General features: G+C 32.4%; 1 protein-coding gene across 9 annotated transcripts in view; it reads right to left on the minus strand.

Annotated features, from left to right (window-relative positions):
* Positions 1 to 347: 347 nt before the first annotated feature.
* LOC150106008 (uncharacterized) overlaps positions 348 to 23,555 on the minus strand; it is a 147,864-nt gene continuing 124,656 nt past the window's right edge. For all 9 annotated transcript variants that reach the window (XM_090394461.1, XM_090394458.1, XM_090394464.1 and 6 more), the window contains 4 exons: positions 15,150 to 15,191; positions 5,840 to 5,902; positions 2,753 to 3,031; positions 348 to 748 (listed from right to left, as the gene is read on the minus strand). In XM_090394461.1, the coding sequence (XP_090250587.1) occupies positions 521 to 748; positions 2,753 to 3,031; positions 5,840 to 5,902; positions 15,150 to 15,191 (612 nt within the window). In that variant the 3' untranslated portion in view covers positions 348 to 520. The remainder of the gene's footprint in view (positions 749 to 2,752; positions 3,032 to 5,839; positions 5,903 to 15,149; positions 15,192 to 23,555) is intronic.

The raw sequence follows: 23,555 nt of genomic DNA on the forward strand, positions 1-23,555 counted from the left end.
GAGGGTTTTTTTTTAATTATCCTTTCATCTCATAGTTTGTTCTTCCCTTAATACGATGAATTTTTCACGTAGCAATGCTTTTATGGACATTGCGTTATCAAGTGCTTAATAAGAAAATATTAATCATCATTTGTCAAGTCAGTGACTGAAAAACAAGTAAAAACATTCCACACATCGTGAAAACAATCACTACATTGTCAAATAATTCAGTCATAATTATTGTGTTTCTTATGAAACGAAAACCTATAATACTTTCATATCGTGGGAAGGATAAGCATTCTAATGATTTCTATGTTATATTTTATATATTTTTACAAAGTTAAAAATTATTCTTTAGAAAACAAATATCATTTTTGTATTTATAATTTTTATTTCTAATAAAAGAGGCGGTGTTCCCCGCATCTTACAATGAAATTCATCTTATCCATTATTATACAATCACGCATAGATTTTCATCCTGGTTGGAGGTTACACATATCATTTATCTGCACTTCGATATTTATTATTTTAGAGCAAGATATTATGTCAAGAACACTACCATCTTTAGATATATAATGTCATCTATGAGATAAGAACTGTCAGGTGACTCTAGTTCACTAAAGGAGATGAAATTTGAAATTCCCCATCGGAACGAATTCTGATCGGTAGGCCTCTGAAAAAAAGGTGCATGCAGACCAATTTTCACGGGATCGATTATCAGTTCTTTATCGCATGTGTGGTTTCTCTGGTCCACGAGGATCACCTTCACCTGAAATAAAATCTGATGTTTAGATTTCTTGTACCATAAGTTTATATAATATAATATAATATTAAATATATAATATAAAATGAAGTAATAATAATAATATGAAGAAATAATAATAAGAAGAATATAATAATAAGATATAATATGACGTACCACAGATTCTACCAGAAGAAGTTATGTCGAGATTCGAAAACTTGCAAAATGGAAAAGCTGCAGGTGAGGATGGAGTTTTAGCTGAACTTCTAAAAGCAGATGGAGAAAGGATTTACAGAATCTTAGCAAAACTATTTACCTTATATCTGAAGAAGAATAATAATGCACCAGGAACATGAAATAAGGCTACCCTATTTCTGATATATAAAAATGGTAAAAACATGAAAAACTACCGACCTATCAGTCTACTATTGGTGGACGAAAGTCTTGGCATATGGGCTTTGTGCGACTCTAGACATAGAACAACCAAAAGAACAGGCATAAAGTGGCTTTAGTACAATGAACCATATTCAAGTTGTACAACGAACGGTGTAATGAATATCAGTTACCATAATGTTTAGTTGTTTTTATTGATTATGAGAAAGCTTTTTATTCAGTAAAAACTTCTGCGATACTTAAAGCATTAGGAAATCAGCTAATGGAGGAACTGTACATCAGGACCATATAAATTTGCATACACAATTGAATACACAATTCGATTCAACGGAAACATCTCAACTGTGGAAATACAGAGAGGTATAAGACAGTGCGACCCAATATCTCCAAAATTATTCTCAGCATGTCTAGTAGAAATATTCAAACTTCTTGATTTGGAAGGGAACGGTCTGAAGATAAATGGAAGATATTTAAGCCCTTTACGTTTTGCAGATGACATAGTTCTCTTTACTTCAACTGCACATAAATTTCAGACTCATATCCATGAACTCCAAATTGCTAGCAAAACAGCTCGCCTGAAGATGCCCCAGGCTATGTTCAATAGCTTTCTCCAACCAGAACAATAAAAACCAATAATGAGGAAATTAAACAAGTAGACCATTACATATCTTAGAACAGTGTTTCCCAAAGTTTTTTGGATCATGCCCCACCTCAACGCCTAAAAGATTTTGATGCCTCCCGCTAGCATAATAGTCAGCCAAGTTCTAAAAATGTTTGATATAAATATGTACTTTAAATAAAAAAGGAACATAGGTAAAACTGTTTTTAATTTGACTTTCTTCAATGAATATAAATTTTATATTACACTTTGTATATCATAAAACATAAATCGATCTCAACTCGGGAAAAATAAAATCCAATTTAATGCGATCCTTAAGCTTGATGCCTGCTGCGAAGAGTTTTTATTTGAAGTACTTATTTAGTAAATTTCAATCTGAAATCCCCATGGATTGTGATATCCAGATGATTTCTTTTTTCAATATCAAGTCATTTACTGCACTAAAGCCGCATTCAACTAAATATGACGACGGAAGGGCAACAGTTTTTTTTCCGCAAAACAAGCTGAATTTCGGTATTTCTTTTCTTTCTCGTCAGAAAACCATGCCATTGTTCCTTTTATTAGAATTCTTCATTTTGCTTTTCTGAGAGTTCTTCTTCATACTGTATTTATGTTGATTGCTGTACTAGCGATGTCAGCTTTGTTTCTCGGAAATTCAGGGTTGCAACATCGAAAATTTATCGCTGACAATGGTGAGATTTTTGAGTATGTCGGTGAATGAGGTGACGAATGCAACATCATTTTCTAATTGCGTACAACAGATATCAGTGAAACAAAATATCATGGATGAGGAGGAGTGTTATTAGAAGTAAAGGATAATGAGGTATGGTCTTTCTTATTGGTGTATATTCGCTCAATATAATTAATCATATATAATTCAGTTTATGTATTAGGAACCAATATCTTAATGTAAGTTTATCAAATTAAAATGTTTCATTCCTGATAAAGTAAGGCATAGTCTTTAGGGAATTAGTACAATTAAAGAAGTTAGATTTTCAGTTGATCAACATGTCGCTTACCAGATGTTTGAAAGGCCACTCCAAAGCGCCATCAAAATCACCTTTCTGAATAGAAAAGTAAACTGCTAAATGGGTGTCCATATTTTCGGCATATCCATTCAGATAGATATCCAGGTTAGTTTTGTATCCACATGGTCCAGACCTCGACACATAAAAGGGAAGAGATTCTCGACATTTGCTTCCATTTCTGTCTCTGTCAAATCGTTTCTTCTCCCAGTATCGATTTAATTTATAGATAAATACCCTCGAATTGGCATCCATCAACTTAACATTTACTTCCTGGATAGAAGAAGAAATAACTATAATAATTTAAAGTGAAAAATGAAATAGAAATCTATATTATAGATTAAGTTTGTAACTAAACTTAGGAGCGCAGGTTAAGTGATGTACCGCATTATTATTTTTCTTTAACAAAATACCGTGAGTAATATGAAATTAAAATCAGTGATAGTAAAGACGTTATTTATTCTTTTCCTGATATGATACAGTAAGGCTCATTGGGGGGAAATCTATCTATCTATCTCAATGGCTTTAACAGGCCTTTAAGGCCCACAACCTTCCAAGCATGCTTGGATTTCGTAACCGAAATACGAGGATAGAATGGTCACTCCTATGCCTCAAGGTATTCTTGGCTGTATCCCTGTGTGTCAAAGGGCCGGTTTGCCTGCTTGCGGGATGAAAAACACCAGATAAACTGGCGGAAAAAGCCTACTGCCCCGCCCAAGACCGGCTAACTTGGCTATGGCTGAAGAAGTTCCTTCAGCTCCTCACGTCTCTGACGGGAATCGAACCCAGGACACTCCTTCCCCAGGCATATGGTTGCGAAGCGCAAAGCCACTAGGCTAACCGCGCGGAATGGGGGAAAATAGCTGCAATTAACTTCTGATGGTATCTCTGGTTTACATTTGATTCAGTTATACTATGGGGATTCGCTACGGAATTTAAAATTATTTACCTTATTGAAAGTTCATAAAATTTCCTTCAAAGATTTATGATAGAAATTCTAGAAAGGTCAATATGATATAAGGTAATAGCGCAAAAAAACTTTTTTATTAGATACACTGAGCAAAAATGCGACTCTAATTATAAAACCGATTACTTATTATACAACACGATAATTTTTTTCTACATACAATAGTTTTTTAGATACAAAAATATTTATTTTTTCTTGCCTCAATAAAATGTACAGTTTCGGTCATCTGCTTAAAAATTTAGAAATAAAATAATTAAATATAATTAGGAAGAATTGTAAGGTGGTGAATGAACAAGATTTGTATTTTATCAACTGAGGTTCACAATACCTACTCTGGATGTTATTTAATGGCAGCATCTGAACCTACCATTTTCAGCTTCCTACTGAAAGCAAAATGATATGACAGTGAATATGGCGACACGTAAATTAAATTATGATTATATATGACATTTATGATAAAGTACTAATAAATAAAATACAAATGCTGACTTTCAAACAGAATATTAATTTTTCTCCACTTCTGCAACGTATTTGTATCGCACGTTAGATTTTTAAATGCATGCTATCTTCGTATTTCGTGTGAAATTCATATAAAAGATGATCAACTCTCGACCATATAATTATAAAACAGTTAATAATCGAATATGTCTCTAAATTCAAAAAGCACTATAAAAAGATACTGGCAACATTAATAAAATAGTTAAACTAAATATAGAACTGAGAATTCTGAAATATGATCGAAATATATATTAGAACGCTTGTGCACCTTTCTGTTTTTAAGATCTAAACCTTAAATAAACTGAAAGATTGTATTCATTGTATATCAGATTATTTTCAATCCAATACCCTTGGAGGGTAATGGATAGCAATGCTGTAGCCAATAAAGTTCTAACTGAGGTTCGGCTATTGCTGTTACCCTCCTGCCATGATCAGAGCTTTAATTAATAGCTCAATAACACCTTATCTCTACACTGTCCTCTACAGATAACGGGGAAGATGAAAAGCATTCTTGCTTCGCCCCTTTAAGCCAGTCCTTATAAGGACTAGCTAGCTCATTGTATATCAATATATCAATATCAATAAAGCATTTACTTACGTCCGATACGCGAAACAAGAAATTTTAAATAATTTTCTTAAAACCAAAGTGAAATGTTATTCTAAATTACTTGGGTTAAGGAAACACGCCAAACAATTTGGTCATCAATGTACACAATTATTGTTATGTTTTTTTTTTTTTTTACTTTTCGACAATAAGATTATTGAAGCACTCTTCACTTAGAACTATTTTGGTTTTTAACAAGTGCAACAAAAACAAAGCGAGGTAAGTTTTGTCTGTGGTCCATCTCAGCGTTCGACACACTAGCGTGACTAAATTTAACAAATTTTAATCTTATTTCTTATTAGTATTTAATGTAGTAGATTTACGCGTCTTTTTTTCACTGAAGTAACAGTAGTATTAACTTTGAAATTTCTGTCATTATTAACAGCAACAAAATAAAATAATAGTTATAAACCGTTTATAAATGTTCAGTCTAGTTAGGCCATTTTACAAATTTCATTCTGTATTAGAGGTCAGAAAAATAATATCCGCAGTGCCTTTTTAAGACTAATTTGGAAGATGGTACTATCATTTTTCCATTTACATTACAAAGGAATAATTGTTTCATTATAGGGAAATACAGTAATTTCTCTGGCTTTCTTCATAAGTTCGGCATCCAGGCGTCGATTATGTGACTGGGTTTTCTATAAAAGAAGTCATATTATCAAAGCAGTATTACTATAAGATATATAAACTGATACTAACATAAAAATTCATATACAAAGCGAAAAGGTAAAGAACCTGTTAGGAGGAATCTTAGATAATTCATGTTAAAATTTGGTTTGGTAGAATGTGAAAACAAAATCGACCTGATCCAAATTCTATGTATAACTTAACGATTAACGTGTAGCACGTTAATCGTTAATCTTAATTTTATGACCATTACTTGACATGCTTATTTTACAGCTGTGTTTCGAACTTGAATTTGAACTTTTCGTTAGAAATTTGGGACTGCCATGCAGAATAATTCTGGAATTTAAAAGGATATTTCAACTAGTGCCGTAAACTGACTCACCTTGAAGTCTTTCGTCCATTTTCTGTTTTCTCCTTCCACCTGTTGGCAATTATTTTCCAAAATCTGAAATGAGAATAGAGAAATAAAAGAATAAAAAAAAATCAAATCTAAAAAGTTAGAATCCTTCTTACTATTCATAAATCTGTAAATTGTCGCAAAGTTAATTCGTTATTCTTATTGGTATGAGACTTAAAGCAGAGAGTCAGGGAAACTAAATCATCAAGGGAATGGGGAAAATGTGTGTGAAAGTTCAACTATGGTATACAAACGTGATAAAGATAAACATGCCTTTGAACATGGTTATGTATGTGGCAAAGGAGTGGAAAAATATGCTTTGGGTTCGGACCTTTTAAGTATGTCAAGGGAAGGAAAAGAGAAAATTCTAGAACAAGAACAAATACATTGCATATCTAATTATAAGAATATGCTAGGTCGTAATTTATCATGTCTATTCACAAATACCAGGAACATTAGAAACAAAGGGGTTGAGTTTGTTGCTTTATTGAATATGATGTGGCCTAAGATTGTTGGCATTAGTGAAACCTGGCTATCAGAATCAGATATGGTAAGTGGGATCGAGTGTAACGGATATACTATTTTTAGGAATAACAGAAGACATAAGAGAATGATGGTAACCATGTACCATGTAACGATGAGTTTCAGTCTATTTGGTGTGAAGTGGAGGTTAACAGAATGAAATATATGGTGGGGTGTTGCTACAGACCTGGTAGCACAGTTGTAAGGGACGAAGAAATGCATCTTCAATTTAGCCTTATGAGTACCAAGCGAATCATCATTTTGGATGACTTTAATTTTCCAAACATTGATTGGCTAGAAGAGAAATCTTATGATCAGAAAGAACAGGAATTTATTGAATTGCGCGTGTGAAAGGAGGAACTCGGGGTCAAAGAGTGTTGGATTTGCTCATAGCGTCAGAATGGATCTCTGCCAAGAATATGGCTATTTTACCACCAATTGGTGTCAGTTATCATCCTGTTCTTTCATGAGAAGTATCTACTTGTATTGAAGCTCCGATTAAATCAGGCTACGTTCTGAATTAGAAACCTGGAAATTATGATCAACTTAGCAGAATACTATCTTTGGTGACATGTTTTCAGTTACTGAATGGAAAAAATGTCAGCAATGCTTGGGAATCTTTGAAAAAGTGCTTGAATTAGGCGGTAACCGAATGTATTCGAAGAATAAATAGGTTAGGAGTGAAATGGATGTGCTGCCTTATTAAGCTAGAGATCCACAAAAAGAAGTTGATGTGGAAAGAATATCATAAGAATAAGACTGAGAAGAGCTATAAAATATATAAAGCTCAGGCCAGAAAAGTAACGAGTATTGTGAGAAAAGCTAAAACAGAGTATGAAAACAAATTGGTCATGCAAGCTAAAGGCAATCCAAAAGAATTTTCTCGTTATGTCGCAAGCAAAGCAAAGAATGAATATGGAAGAATAACTTTATTGAATGCAGATGGTACACGAGTGTCGGAAGCTAAGGAGATTGTTCAGTTAATGTGTGCTCACTTTGCTAAGATATATCAATCAGGCGTCTGTAGCATGGTGCTACTGCTACGTTGAATGAAGTGTTACCGGTTCATGCAAATGAGGTTGAAGAGCTCTTGCATAACTTGGATAAGAATTTGTCAATAGAGACAGATGGAATATTTGCGCGTTTGTTAAAGGAATGTTCAGCTAAATTGGCTAGGCCTTTCACACCTTTGTATAACTTCAGTCTCAGCTCAAGAATGATACCACAGGAATGGAAGGAATGTATGGTAGTTCAATTGCACAAGGGTGGTGCAAAAATTGATCTGTCTAACTACAGACCTAGTAGTATCTCAAATTTGGTAGTGAAGATTTTAGAGAAGTCGGTAAAAACTCGCATACATAAATGGGTAGCAAATCATTCTATACTCTTCAGGGAACAGCATGGGTTTACTAAAGGAAGGTCATGTTTTAGCAATTTGCTCATATTTTATAACAATCTACCGCTGAGTTGGATAAAAGGAATGGATACACTATGATAATGTTGGATTTTTCTAAGGAATTTCATAGGCTGTTGTGTAAACTGGAGAATATGAAACATAATATATAGACTTGTTTCAGGAGCTGGTTGACAGACAGATGTCCAAAAGTGGTATACATTGGGTGTTAATCTGCCAGATTTAAGGTAACCTGTGGTGTACCTTAGGGGTCAGTCCTTGGACCATTATTGTTCAATCGATACATTAATGACATCAAGCAAGGTCTATCATCAGATTTGCAATTGTTTGATGATGATGCGAAGATAGGCAGGGAAATCAGGGATGCTACTGATATTCAGAAATTACAAAATTATTTGAATACACTGGAATTCGCGGCAAACGAAAATAGCTGTCGATTTAATGTTAGTAAGTGTAAAGGTATTCACTCCGGCGTTATTAGAGTTCCAGTGGAACTCTAATAACGCCGTAGTGAATTATATTAGCGTGGTTATGTTACTAGAAATTGAAGTGGCAAGGGATTTTGCTGTATTGATGGATAAGAATTTACATTTCAAGGTCACATAGGAAAAGTTGCAAATACAACTCAGAGGATAATTTCTATGCCAAAGCTAACCTTCATATGTAAGGATAAGGAAGTCATTTTGCCTCTTTATAAGGCTTCGATAAGAGCTCACTTGCATTATTGTGCGCAGAGTTGGTCTCCCTGGTTCCAAAGGGATAAAGAAGCTGTGGAAAGGGTGCAAAGAAGAGTTACAAAGATTATATCTGGATTTTGGGATTTAGATTATGAGGACAGATTGCGAGTATGTGGATTACAAACTCTGGTTAACAGGAGAAAGAGGGTGATATGATAGAAGTCTATAGACTTTTGAATGGGTGTCATAACATTTCAACCGATGAAATTGATGAAAATAATGATGACACACGGGGAGAGAACCCGTGGGTATCCATGGAAGTTAAATTTATATCTAGTCAAGAGAGCTAGGTTTTTCTCCCAGAGAGTAGTGAATGAGTGGAATAATTTCACCTGATGGGTATTGAGTGCATCCAGTGTGAATGAATTCAAGGGTAGGTATGTTAGATGGGTTGGGTAATTTACAACCTCCCTCAATGAGTCCTTGACTCCGTAGAGGTCTTAGATAATAATAATAATAATAATAATAATAATAATAATAATAATAATAATAATAATAATAATAATAATAATAATAATATTATTATTTAATACACATTTATGCATTGAATATACATTTATGTATATACATAAAAACAAAAAAGATTATTTATTTTTTAATAGAATTTGCAATACAAGGTATCAAAATATTTTAACGGATGTCTGGATTATGAGACTTTGGGAGAGATAATATATTATTCAGATAGTATGTTATAGTTTACAAGAAATGAAATTGAATTTTAAAATAAACTCCATAGCTTAGTTTAGATTAAATTACTATTGTAGCTTCTTTCTCATAAACTTTTGAAAGTGTTTTCATGGAGTGTAATATTGTTTCTTTTAACGTAACGTTTTTTCTTAGTGATAATTATATGCAATAATAAAATGCAACTTCCGTCTGCTTTAAACACAGAGAACTACTATTTATTAGGCCAACTTAAAACCGCTTTTGTGTACACTAAATTACATTTCACAAATAATAAAAACTCTGAAATCATATTCAAGAACACAGACATAGACGATGGTAATTGTGTGTCTCATGAATAATATAATAAAAATTATTAGTAGTTCTACGTTTAAATAATAATTATTTCTTCATTTCTATATTGATCCTCCCAAATTAGAAATCGTATACCCGTGATCCTGTGAATACCATACTGTGCTTTGAAGTGAAACAAATTCTGACGCACACACCCATCATGTTGTATATACTATCTAAGCAAAAGTCATAGACTCATGCAGATAGAAATAAAACGTGTCTTTTTTTTACAGAAGATAATAAAGCATTATCCTGATTATGGCAATGATATTTACTTCACATCGTAGTGGAAGGTCATCTGCTTATTCCGAAAGGAATGCAGATGTTGTATCGTACACTATTCTTTCTTTAACAGATTTTTTCTTCTGAAAACATTAATTTCCGAAAATTCCGGCATATATCTCATACCACGATTTTTTAGCTTTAATTTTGGAAGAAAAATGCGAGCTATATTCGATTTTTTAGCATTCAAATTCTTAAGTATGAATCATTCGTTAAAGAAAGGGTTTATAAAACACACAAAAGAAAGCAATATAGGAAATACAAGTATTTGTATGCAACAAGAAAACGTTGATATTCTATCTGGATCAAATGAAATTGATAAGGGCGTGTCGTCTGACATCTTTAGAGAACCAACTAGGACTAAGATGAGAAATCTATATGATATGAATAACTTGAAACGTGGATCTTCATGGATGGGAAAAGAAGAAGAATCTATTCAAAATTTTGTTATATTAAAATAAATCATATTTTTTGTTTACATGATCATATGAATCCAAATAAATTAAATTTGCAATAGACATTTACAATGAAATATACTTTATTTATTTATTATTTTGATAAGGGGGTACTTGGTGATAATGAATATTTAAGAAGAGGTATGCGGATATTCGAAGTTTGAGAAACACTGGTCTACCCAATCAATTTCCATTGATCCGCAGCCTGGACTATGTGTGTGTTGTCCACTCCCACCAACTGATGATGTGTATTTAATGTTATTTCAGCTCCATTCCATGAATATTCCTGGCACGCAGCTCTTCACATGTCGCAGAAACATGTGCTTGAAGTGAGATGTCCCAGTACTTTTGTAATCTTCGTGTAGCAAATATCTTAGCAATAGAGCTCAATGATTCCATATGCCATGCACTCTCATGCAGTGTAGGTATATATAATTTGTCAGATCACGAAAAAAAGTGAATAGCCTTATAATATTAATCTTTTATACTTCTGAGAATGACCAAAGCGAACATGAATTTTTAAGAAAGAGAAAAATTCGATCTTACTTCAAATTGTCTTTGGAGTGTGCTCTTCTCATCTTTGACTTCGTGGAAATAATATAAGATTTTTCTTATTTTTATATAAAAATAGTGATGATTAAATTTTTATTCTTAAGAAAGATATTAAATTATTCAAGACAAAAAAAATTAATTTTGTAATGGGTAACTAATTTATTTTATTCATCAATAGTAGTAGGGTAGTCCCTTCTGACTGGGGGTATTCCAATCTCCCCAGTCAGAAAAGTTCACCAGTGGACACAACAATTACTGATCGCTGGAGGATATATTAGTCAGAAAAAGACAGTTTGAGGTTACTCACCACCCTGGGAATAAAAACTTACTATGACCCATTGCTAAGGAATTAAAGGTGTACCAAACGGACAGAAAATATAAGGAACAAAAGTCAAATAGCTTTTCAGGTTATTACAGAAATTTCATTCTTTCAAGATTGTGTTTTTTGTGTGATTTTGTGCTGTGAATATATGTTAGCCCCAGCAACTTACAATGAAAAAGTCAACTGCATTTTCAGCTGTGTGTTTGTGTTCTGTGCTGTGAATATATGTTAAATTCAATAATTTCGAATATTCAGAAAACCTTGATAATACCAATATGTTCCCATTCTGGATAGAGATGTAAGTTAATTTTTTTTAAACTTAAACATAACAATTGATAATTGTAATATCAATAATCACTGCTCATATGTTTTGGTAAGTGTAATTCTAATACTGAATAGGTTTTTTCATAAGAATAATCATAGGGTTTATATTAGAGTATCAACATTGACACATTAGCGACGAATTTTCGTGTCTAATGTGTGTGTGTGTGTGTGTTAGTTTGAGGGACACCAGCATATAATTAAAGTATTCAGAAAACATTAATCAATGCTGCAATCACGACTCTACTCTAAGAATTCCTACCCTTAAACAGGAGAGAAATACCCAAAAATGTATTGGAAAATTAATACAGCCATCTATAGACAACCAAATACAAATCTTGACGACAATGACGGATGTGTGTCACCCTGGGAAAATTCCAAGATATCTTATCTCAAAAACATTGCCCACAATTCCATAGGCAAACCAAAACACCATTGATATCACAGAGATATATATGTTCTGCAGAAATTTCCAAACACATAACGTCCAGATTCTTATCTCTAAATATTGCCCGCAATGCAATAAGCAAACCAAAGACATCACATGGTGTCCCTGACAGACAAGGGTCCCAGCGAAATTCCAAACAGTCCAAACTCTATAATAACACACATCCACGTCAAGATTACTTATCTTATCTTGATCTTGATAGAAGTGTCCCATCAATCACTACACGATTCTTTATCCACTAATATACCTCCCTCTTCAATTCAAAACAATAACGTCACTTATTTACAACTAACAAATGACGTCACTTATCTTCATCTGATAACAACAAATATTCACGTCACGATTCCTTATCTTATCTTGATCTTGATCTTGTCAGAAGTCCCACACCAATCACAACACGAATCCGTATCTCTACCATCACCCAGAATTTCATATGCTAATCAAAACACAAGAAATGACGTCACTGACACATATGGCTCTAGGGAAATTCCAAACATTACAAACCCATGACGTCACACACATGACGCCATCAAATAAACAACCAATCACGTCACGATTCATTATCTTATCTTAATCTTGATTTGGTCACTTGTGCCTAATGATGAACTATCATTCATCATTAGTTTTCAAAATTTTTAAGAAAACAAATTCGACTAAAATTGTGCTGTTACTAAAATAATGATAAGTACGATTTTTAAAATAATAATAAAACACTATTCGAACGCACCGATTAGTATATTTTGATATAAAAGTTTGCAAGGCTCTAGAGTCTAGAATGTAGATGGTTCTCACGGAGCATTCGACAGTAGCACAGTGTGTTGTACCCATCCGAAAAATATGCCAAAGATGTAATCCCTGCACTACACGAAATCAGCATCACATTCATATTGATTCTTAGTCATTGCTTAAACTGCCTTCAGACAAAAGAGTCTTTTTGTACTAAGTGTTTTGATGTTTCAGTTCTGGTTTTTAGGAATGCTCCTACAATGTCACAGTGAAATACAGATTAAAAGTCATTGTGACATTATCACAAATTTTCAAGGAAAATTTGTGATAGTGTCATTTTTTTCTCCTTGATAAAGATACGAAGAACCAGTATGCGTGGACTCCTAAGGATAGCCTTCAACGCATGAAATAATCTGTCAACCCCACTGTAAGACTTGTCAATATCAGGAGGTCTCCACAGACAGACAAATAGGGGAAAGCATCTTCAGATGAACCCTACTATCTCTTTCATTACATAACAAATTTTCAACAATTGAGGCATTATTTTCAATTTCATAATTAAAATGATGGCTAGTCATGTAAGCATATTATCTTCAAATAACCTTCGAATAACTTGAATCATATAAACGCTTGGTGATGTAATTTGATTTTGAGAATTTAATTAACTAAAATTCCTATGACACAGGTCTTACTGATTTTTCGTAGATTTTGTTAAAACGTAATCTACAGACAACACGATCACATGTTTGTCAATAGAGGAAGTCTTCCATTTCGTAGTTTATTATTAATGGAAACGGTTGCATTTAATTTTTTATCTAGTTTTTAATTAAATTTCTGTGAGGCACTTGTTGTAATTGGACATATCATTTATTTCTGATAGGCTGAATAACTCCAGTTCATATGGCGAGAAAAGTCAATTGGTGTTTTCTGTAACTGAAGCCAATCGGAATAGTGGTCTAGAGCAGTGCTTTCCAAACTTATTGATCTAAAGGCCCCCTTTGGAAAAATTAAAATATTTCACTGCCCCCATCGAAAAAAAAATCATAATACAGACGTATATTATTAAAATATTTATTTTATTTATATTCAATACAATTGATATTCAAGGTTTTGCATTTGTAAGCTTTTTTTGTGCTTGTTATCAATACCTTTGAAATGCAATTTATATGATTAAGCTTATACAGTATTTGCTAATATTCATTAAGCGCTGAAATATGCAGGAAGCGAAATTTGTGAAGCAACATCAATGTGTGATTTTTTCCATTAAATTATAAAAAATAACAAAAAAGAAATAATAAATAATAAAAATTAAATATGTTTATTTGAAGATTTTTTTAAGAATAAATAAAATCTACTTGGTTTTAAAAGATTTTAAATTTGTTTTCATTATTTCACGGCACCCCATTAACAAAACTCGTGTTCCACAAAGGGGCCGCAGCCCACAGTTTGGGAAGCGCCGGTGTAAATTATATCACCTGAATATATAACAAGTATATTGAAACAATCTCTGAAAAGTTTAGTTAAATATTATATAAATTTCTTCTCTGTTGTATTTTGAAGATTCTTTATATCATATATAGAAACGAAATTATGAAATATTCAAACTGCACAAAGCCTTTATAGATTACTAAACAAATTTATACATTTTTACATGTATGTGAATTATTTTTTTTTCCGAACTTAAAAAAAAAGGAAGAAAGAAATAACATTAAGCAGTTCTGCATTAAAAAAATACAAAAAAGGGAATAGACTCATACTAAGTATTTTGTGATTAATATCTCTCCATGGAAGATATCGAATATATCTTTATGTACTACAGACACGAATTTCTGTTTCGTAATTAGTTGAAGCATTGATATTAAATTAAATTGATAATAACGACGGGCTGAGCCAACTAAAGCTACGAGACCTTAATAGCGTATGTTCTACAATAGGTATTTTTGGTTGTTCTTGTAAGGAAAAACCCTCAAAAGAGAAAGCAACAAAGCTTTTTGTGACTCCATCTCCTTTTATAAACGATGGTTTTGCATGGTAGATTCAAACCGATGACTTTTTAAAGGATATGAGATATATCGCAATATCCTTAATAAATAATAAAAATACATTACATACACACACACACATTTGATAAAATGCACGGAAAAGAAAAACTGTACTTGATAAAAAAACTACATCTTCGGAGCTAATGTAGTAACCACAAAATGATTTAATTAATTATAAAAAAATGAAGTAATTTATTTTATTATAATTATTATAAAAAATAAATTATTTCAAACGTTATTAATTTGAACATCTACTTTTTAAAGTAGATGCCAAATTAATAACGATTTTCGCACAGATATATCTGATTCTAATTTTAAAATGTCGGTAAGTAATCACAGATATTGACTGACTACTTGGTCAGATTATTCGAGGCAAAGTAGAATTTTATAGTACGAAACTGCAATAATAACTTGGCATCTGCTAGAGTCAGAAACATGAAAGAGGAATACAGCTTACCTGAAGTTGTTTCTGAAGAGAGTTGTTGTGCTCTTTGACTTCCTATGAAAAAATAATAATAATACGAATTACTTGTTTTAGGAAAATTTGCTTTAATAGAAAAAGCCCCCCCCCCCACACACACAGTTGTCCAGTACATCAAACTAAGAGTTTTCGAACAAACAGATTTAATTCATTCCATTTAGGCCTACATCATTATATCAACTTCCAAATTTTGCTGTTGAGACAGTATACATTAGAGAAGCACACGTACAAAGCACATTAATTAGGCTAGAAAATCGTGTACCAGGACTCGCTGCTATACAGAACCGATTTCCATTAATCCACAGTTTAGGCTATGTATGTGACATCAGCTGATGACGTACATTTGATGGATCTCAGAAGCACTTACGAGGCTGCTCCCAGATACTCACATTTATAACAAATGCTTCTCTAGGATCTCCAGAAAGATAAGGAAACCATCGGTCTCCAGGAACGTTGACTCTTTTCAGTCGTATATTCGGATTTCCTCAGAACTTGGTTTAACATTGTTCCGTTTTGAGTATGGAGTGCACTCAGGTCAAATGTACACTTGGTAATCTTCAACAGAACTAATCTCTGTACTAATACAGCGATGTTTCATTAATGGTCAGATGTTATATCTGACTCTCATTTCCTTCCTATGGTGGTAATTCTTTGCACTCATTGTACAGTATAACGTAGTGCTTTCCAAACTTCATGTTGGTGACACACTTTTTAGAGAAACATAATTGTGCGGCACAGTAATTCAGTCTGATGTGCCTTTCATGGGTCACGTGGCCAGATCGAATGTAGTTTAAGTATATGATTTTACAATTTATTTTGTATAACTTGTAAAAGGTTTACTTAAAAATCTCTTTCTGTTTGTATTAGAATTTTAATGAGATATATGATCTTCATGGGAGAAACACGGCTTTCAATATTTGGTAGAATAGTAGATAAAGACACTTGCATTTTCATCATTAAGCATTCTTAAGCTTCCGCGTTTAAATCTCTTCCAGTTTTCCATCATTGAAAAGGACACTTCACGCATGTATGAAGTGGATAACTGAAAAGAATTTTTAACACTTTTTTACCTATGTTGGAGGCATTTTTGAAACACGAGTAGTAGGGGTGGCACTAGTGACAAGATCACGATCAAGCTAAGATAAGGAATCGTGACGTGAATGTTTGTTGTTATTAGATGAAGACAAGTGATGTGATTTGTTATTTGTAAATAAGTGACTTCATTTATTAGTTGCCAATAAGTTACGTTATTGTTTTGAATGTAAAGAAAGATATGTTAGAGATAAGGATTCATGTTGTGATTGGTGGTGCCCTAGTGACAAGATCAAGATCAAGATAAGATAAGGAATCATGACGTGGGTGTGTTGTTATGAGATATATAGATAAGTGATGTCATTTGTTATTTGTAAATAAGTGACGTCATTTGTTAGTTGTGAATAAGTCACGTTGTTGTTTTGAATGGAAAAGGATATACTAGTGTATAAGGAATCATGTCGTGATTCGTGGGAAACTTCTAACAAGATCAAAATAAGATAAGAAATCATAACATAGATGTTTGTTGTTATAGAGATCGGAAATTTTGCTGGGGGCCTCGTCTGTTAGGGACATCACGTGGTGTGTTTGGTTCACTTAAAGTTGTGGGTAATTTTTGGATAAGAATTGTGATGCTATGTATTTGGAAATTTCTGGCAAACATATGTCTCTCTGTGATATCACATGGTGTTTGGTTTGGCTATGGAATTGTGGGCGATGCTTTTGAGATAAGATATCTTGGAATTTTCCCAGGGTTACACACATCCGTCATTGTCATAATGTTTTGTGGTTGGTTGTCTATAGATGGCTGTACTAATTTCTGACATTTTTGGGTATTTCTTTCCTGTTAAAGGGTGGGAATTCTTAAAGTAGAGTAGAGTCGTGATGGCGGCAGTGTTTAGGGTTTTCTGAATAATTTAATTATATGCGAATGTCACTCAAATATAGTTTTTTTTTTCTTCTATAGCTGGCTGTATTAATTTTCCAATACATTTTGGGATATTTCTTTCCTGTTAAAGGGTAGGAATTCTTAGAGTACAGTAGAGTCTAGTGTCGGGCGTGTTTTGAGCTTTTCTGAATAATTTAATTATATGCTGATGTCACTCAAACCTACACATTTTTTGTTATACATATGAGTGTACTAATTCTCCAATACATTTTGGGGTATTTCTTTCCTGTTAAAGGGTAGGAATTCTTAGAGTAGATTCGTGATGGCGGCTGTGTTTAGGCTTTTCTGAATAATTTAATTATATGCTGGTGTCCCTCAAATATACGGTATTTTTTTTTTGCTTTGAAGTTTAGTTTTCATTATCAGTTGCAGGTGACATTACTAAAAGATTATTGGCAAATGACAACCTCTTTTTCGAATTAACGTTATCTTGTTTACAAATATTTTGGTAATGGCGTTTTTTTTAGTTTACATGAAGAGAAAAAACCAAACTGTATTTTAAAAATAAATGGAGACTTAAAAGGTTAAAATAACTTATTTGTTTTTAGTCTAGAAATACTAATGATAATTTAAATTTACCTACAGTTTTCCAGAATAATTCTTTTTAATGCAAATAGATATTCCAAAATAGTTGAATTTTTATCCACACCACAAGACACAAAAACACAATCTTGAATGAACAAAATTTCTGTAATAACTGTTTATTATAATTCTATACAATAAATAGTTATTACGTCTGTAATAACTATTTATAACCTGAAAAGCTATTTGACTTTTGTTCCTTATATTTTCTCTTGGTTTTGTACACTGTTAATTCCTTAGCATTGGGTCATAGTATGTTTTTATTTCCAAAGTAGTGAGTAACCTAATACATCTGCCGGCTATCATTAATTGTTGTGTCTACTTGGGAACATATCTGAGTGGTGAGGATTGGAATTCTTCTGATCTTATTGAGGGTTTGATAATCCGAACCTCACCTTTGTCATGACGCATGTACTCCCTTTGATGTTTTGTGCAGTATTATCAGTTCGAGGAAGTACAACTCTTTTTCTAGTGTAAAATTCTTATAACATATATCCTAAAAGTATTCATGCCAGATTAAGGATTTTATACAGTTATTGTTTTCAAGTAGATGGGTTGTTTGTTTCTTTGTTTACATTTTGTGTAGCTAGGAAATTAGAATTTATTTCAAATGAATATTAGCTCTGTCATATATACTTTGTTAAAATCTATGTTACCTATTGTTTGACTGTAATATTATTAACAAATTGTATTTTTTGAATCTAACATACAGAAATTAAATGTAATGAAAATGATAGTATTTTTTTTCTTATTCTTCTGCTTCTCACATTTGCACTGATGTTCATAGTGTGTGATTTGCACTGGTGCTTACGAGTAATTCATGTGATTTTTCTCAATGTGACATTTCAAAAGTTCATGAACGTTTTTTTTTAATTTTCTCTTCCAATGACAAGTATTATTTGATATATGCATGTTGATTCATTTGATTTTATCTGCATATTACGATACCTTTTTTCTACAGCAATCTTTTGAAGAGTTTTAGTAACTTGTTACAGAGCAAAAATATCACTTTGGCTCTGTAAACTAACCAAATTCTAAGAGTATTCTGACTTTTTTAGGTTAAATATTCTCCACTAGAAATTCTGGCTATTAATTTAATACCCGATTATTCCTTTTGCTTCCAAAAGTTGACAGTTTCTTGAAATGATTGAGGGCTTGCATGAACAAATAAGACTTTTAATTCACTGAGTAAAAAAAAAAAACAGTCTCTGGTTAGGTTTTGGCATGAAATTTCACAAGGAAAAAAATATTATGGTCTTACTTAAATTTGTATGACACATGAACGACACCCAATTTGTTTATATAAATGTACATATTTTATTTGAATGAAATATTTTTTACAAATTGTATTTACTGAATCTAACATACAGAAACAGACTACATACAAAAGACTACATACAAAAAGGTTATTGTAATCTTTTAAGTTTCCATTTCTTTTTAAAATACCGTTTGGTTTTTTCCCTTCATGTAAACTAAAAAAACACTATTAGCGAAACATTTGTAAACATGATAATGTTAATTCGAAAAAGAGGTTGTCATTTGCCAATAATCTTTTAGTAATGTCACAAGCAATTGATAATGAAAACTTCGGAGCAAAAAAAAGTGTGTTTGAGGGACACCAGCATATAATTAAATTATTCAGAAAAGCCTAAACACACCCTCCTTCATGAATCTACTCTAAGAATTCCTGTCCTTTAACAGGAAAGAAATACCCCAAAATGTATTTGAAAATTAGTACACTCATCTATATAACAAAAAAAATGTGCAGATTTCAGTGACATCAGCATATAATTAAATTATTCAGAAAAGCTCGAAACACACCCGCCAGTAGACTCTACTCGACTCTAAGAATTCGCACCCTTTAACAGGAAAGAAATACCCCAAAATATATTGGAAAATTAGTAAAGCCACCTATAGAAGAAAAAAACTGTGTTTGAGTGACATTAGCATATAATTAAATTATTCAGAAAACTCTAAACAGGGCCGCCTTCACGACTCTACTCTACTCTAAGAATTCCCACCTTTTAACCGGAAAGAAATACCAGAAATGCATTGAAAATTAGTACAGCCATCTATAGATAACCAACAACAAAACATGATGACAATGACAAATGTGTGTTACCCTGGGAAAATTCCAAGATATCTTATCTCAAAAATATCGCCCACTATTCTATAGCCAAACCAAAACACCATGTGATATCACAGAGAGACATATGTTTGCCAGAAATTTCCAAACACATAACATCACGATTCTTATCTCTAAATATTACCCACAAATCATTGAGTGAACCAAACACACCACGTGTGTCCCTTTCAGATGAAGACCCCAGCGATATTCCAAACTCTATAACAAAACATCCACGTCACGATTCCTTATCTTACATTGGTCTTGTCAGAAGTGTCCCACCAATCATAACACAATTCCTTATACACTAATATATCTCCCTTTCCATTCAAAACAACAACGTGACTTATTGCAACTAACAAATGATCTCACTTATTTACAAATAACAAATGATGTCACTCATCTACATCTCATAACAACACACACCCACGTCACGATTCCTTATCTTATCTTGATCTTGATATTGTCACTAGTGCACCACCAATCACAACATGAATCCTTATCTCTAATGTATCTTTCTTTACATTCAAAACAATAAGTTGTCACTTATTGACAACTTACAAATGACATCACTTATTTACAAATAACAAATGACATCACTTATTTACAAATAACAAATGACGTCACTTATCTTCATCTGATAACAAAAAACATTCACGTCATGATTCCTTATCTTATCTTGATCTTGATGTTGTCACTAGTGCACCACCAATCACAACACGAATCCTTATCTCTGCGATCACCCATAATTCCATACTCGAACTAAAACACCAGAACTTACGTCACTGACACATATGCCCCCATGAAAATTCATAACATTTCAATCTCATGACGTCACGCCCACAATGACATCTTCTTCTTATCAACCAATAATGTCACGATTCCTTATCTTATCTTGATCTTGTTCTTGTCACTAGTCCACCCCTACTACTAACACGAATTCAAAAGTTGTCAAAATCACCCTCTTAATACATTATTAACACACTTCAGCTAATTTTTTTTGTTCAATATGGGACAAATTAATCATTGCAGTTGAAAAATAATGGATTTCTAATCCAATAATAGTCTTTTATTTCAATATTTGGGAAGTAGTGATGATTTTCTCTCTGAGAGTTGTTAAGCGGTCAACTATTAGTGAGCTTATATCATTTCATTTATTTTTGCATTTATTTTTCATTTATTTATTGAGCTTATATTTATTTCATAGTCTGCAGTTCTGGAAAACATTTAAAAATTTTTTTCTTTCACTTTCCTTTATCAAATTTCTATCTTATCGCTCATGGCACAAATTTTATCCACTGCTATTAAGATATTTTCTCCTTTTACTTGCATACTGGTGTTTATTGTATTCAAGTCTTAAAATATGTCAATTTTGTGCACCATAATTTGTTTTTAATTAGATGGCAGAATTTATTTTGCTGATTTTCCTGAAAATGTTTAAGCACAATTTCCCTCAAGCCAACGTTCGTTGGCTTGAGGGAAATTATGCCAACAAACTCAGCCAACGAACTTCTGAGTGTAGTATAAGTTTTTTAAATTTTTTCCCCATATCTTCACAAATTTTAGCAAATAATTTTGATTTAAGAGGTCTACTTTTAACCTTCCAAACGACCAGGTCTTCTATAGATGTTCAACTAAATCTGGATATGATTCAGCCCACCTGTTTAAAGAACCAGGATAAGAAGTGCAATTTGACCCTCCTGTCCATTAGAATGTGTGATATACCCTCATGCTGAAGAGAACGGTTAATTGGATTATCTCTCATTCGTAGCTACCTCTCAGTTGCCTATAACAAGAAATGCAAATCCTTTTTCTAAGCTGGTCAACTGGATTTTAGTTATATAGGATAGACTAAAAATAGAGAAATTATTTATATTTTTGTTTTCTTTTTTTATTGTACAATACAATTTTAATTTCTGGACAAAATAAAGGTCTTGCATAATTTCTTCACTTAAATATTACCTCATCTTGTAGAACCAATTTCATTTTTAATTTTTTGCGCTACTTTTTTTTCTAATCGCTTTCTAGACAAAACATTATTCTTTTTTCTCGAAGAAATTATTTCACGATAATTATTTGAAATATTCTTTTAAAAAAAGAAAAGAAAACTGGCTGCTGACGTTCCCGATTATATTATTTTTATTTTTGTACAAAACCATCGAATTGAATAATACTTCACAGATTTCCTTTAGGACATGCTGGAGCAACTTTGCTTTATAGAAAATAACATGAAATTCTTTAATCATATAACTAAATGTTTTCTTTATATTATATAGTAATCTACTGTTCTTTGTACTTTTACAGTCTTGGTTTCCCTGTATAATTGGTCATTACAAAATGAAATTAACAGTTAGAGATATTTACTGCATAATTCAGATATTTTATTCTCCAATTTTTAAAGTAAGCGATACATTTGCCTATTTTTATCATTCAAAATATGTATATCAAATGCATCAAATGTGAAATTTCATTTCCTTTCACAATACAAATAAACTTTATTTCGACTTTGATAGCATCACCCCCCGCTCCCGTTGCATTACCAGGCACTCGAAAGCTGTTATGAAACATAGGCACAGTTTTTATTTCATTCGTGATTTTTCCATAATAATTGTTCCACATAACGTTTAATTTTTTCGACACAGAAACTAAGTTTTGATTATTATAAATTTTCAAATTATAAATAAGAAAATATACATATTATTTCCCTATTATTATAAATCAGGAAGTTATGTGACGTTGGCTAATAGGGGAAATTAATATTTAAAAACACTATCATCCTACAAATGCAATATCAGAATATTCTTCGAATGTCTGCTAATCAATCAGAAAGATGGAAAAAAAGAACAAGGAATTTCTGCCTGTAAAATATTCAGTTATTGCACAAGGTACTTTAGTGTGCTGCCTTCTGGGCATGTTCTTTTGATCTGGTTCCCAGTGGTGGTGGTGGTGGGGGGCAGTTGGTAATCTCCGTTAGTCTACAACTTGTTACTGGGCAGAAAGGAATATTAGAAAGTATACCCAATATACAATTCATTTGTGAGATGGCAAGCAATAGCAGTAATTTTTTTCAAGATAATTATCAAATAATTTAGAATTTTTCGATAATAAAAGTAAAAATGATCACTATAAATAAAGAAATCATTTTTGGCATAAATACTTCATCAGCCTGTAAAAGAGATGTTAGTTTTACTGTGGACATCTGAAGGATATCTGAACAACAGAAAACGAAACAAGACATTCTTGTTTGAGGCAATTTAGTGGGACTTCTAGGAAACTTTCTGTCTTGCGTTTCTCAAAAGAGTAATCTAAGACTTTTAGCTTTTCCTCTAGGTAAGATGATTATTGTCCAGCATTTCTAAGATGTATTTCAGAAATAGCAATCAGCAGAAATAGAAGTAGTAATATTTAGATTTTTAAAAAAAAAAAAAAAAAAGAAACAGAAATAACACAATTGAAATTTCTTTGTGTGGATTTTACATGTTGAAAATACAGCATAGTATTTCATCTTAGAATAATTTCAGCAGACCGCTGATTTCAGATTCAAAGAAAGAGTAGAGAATTAGAAGCTTCGATATACAACAATATTATTGCTTTATTTCTTTTGTCAAAACGGTGAACTGAAATAAGAGATTTTGAATACCGTCTGAAAGCTTTCAAAGCTATAGAAATTTAAAGTAGTTATGCAACTCAGTTC

The sequence above is a fragment of the Typopeltis vanoorti genome, chromosome 6 (assembly GCF_054136105.1).
Source record: "Typopeltis vanoorti isolate ZY-2024b chromosome 6, IOZ_Tvanoo_1.0, whole genome shotgun sequence".
In the NCBI taxonomy this organism is placed as follows: Eukaryota; Metazoa; Arthropoda; class Arachnida; order Uropygi; family Thelyphonidae; genus Typopeltis; species Typopeltis vanoorti.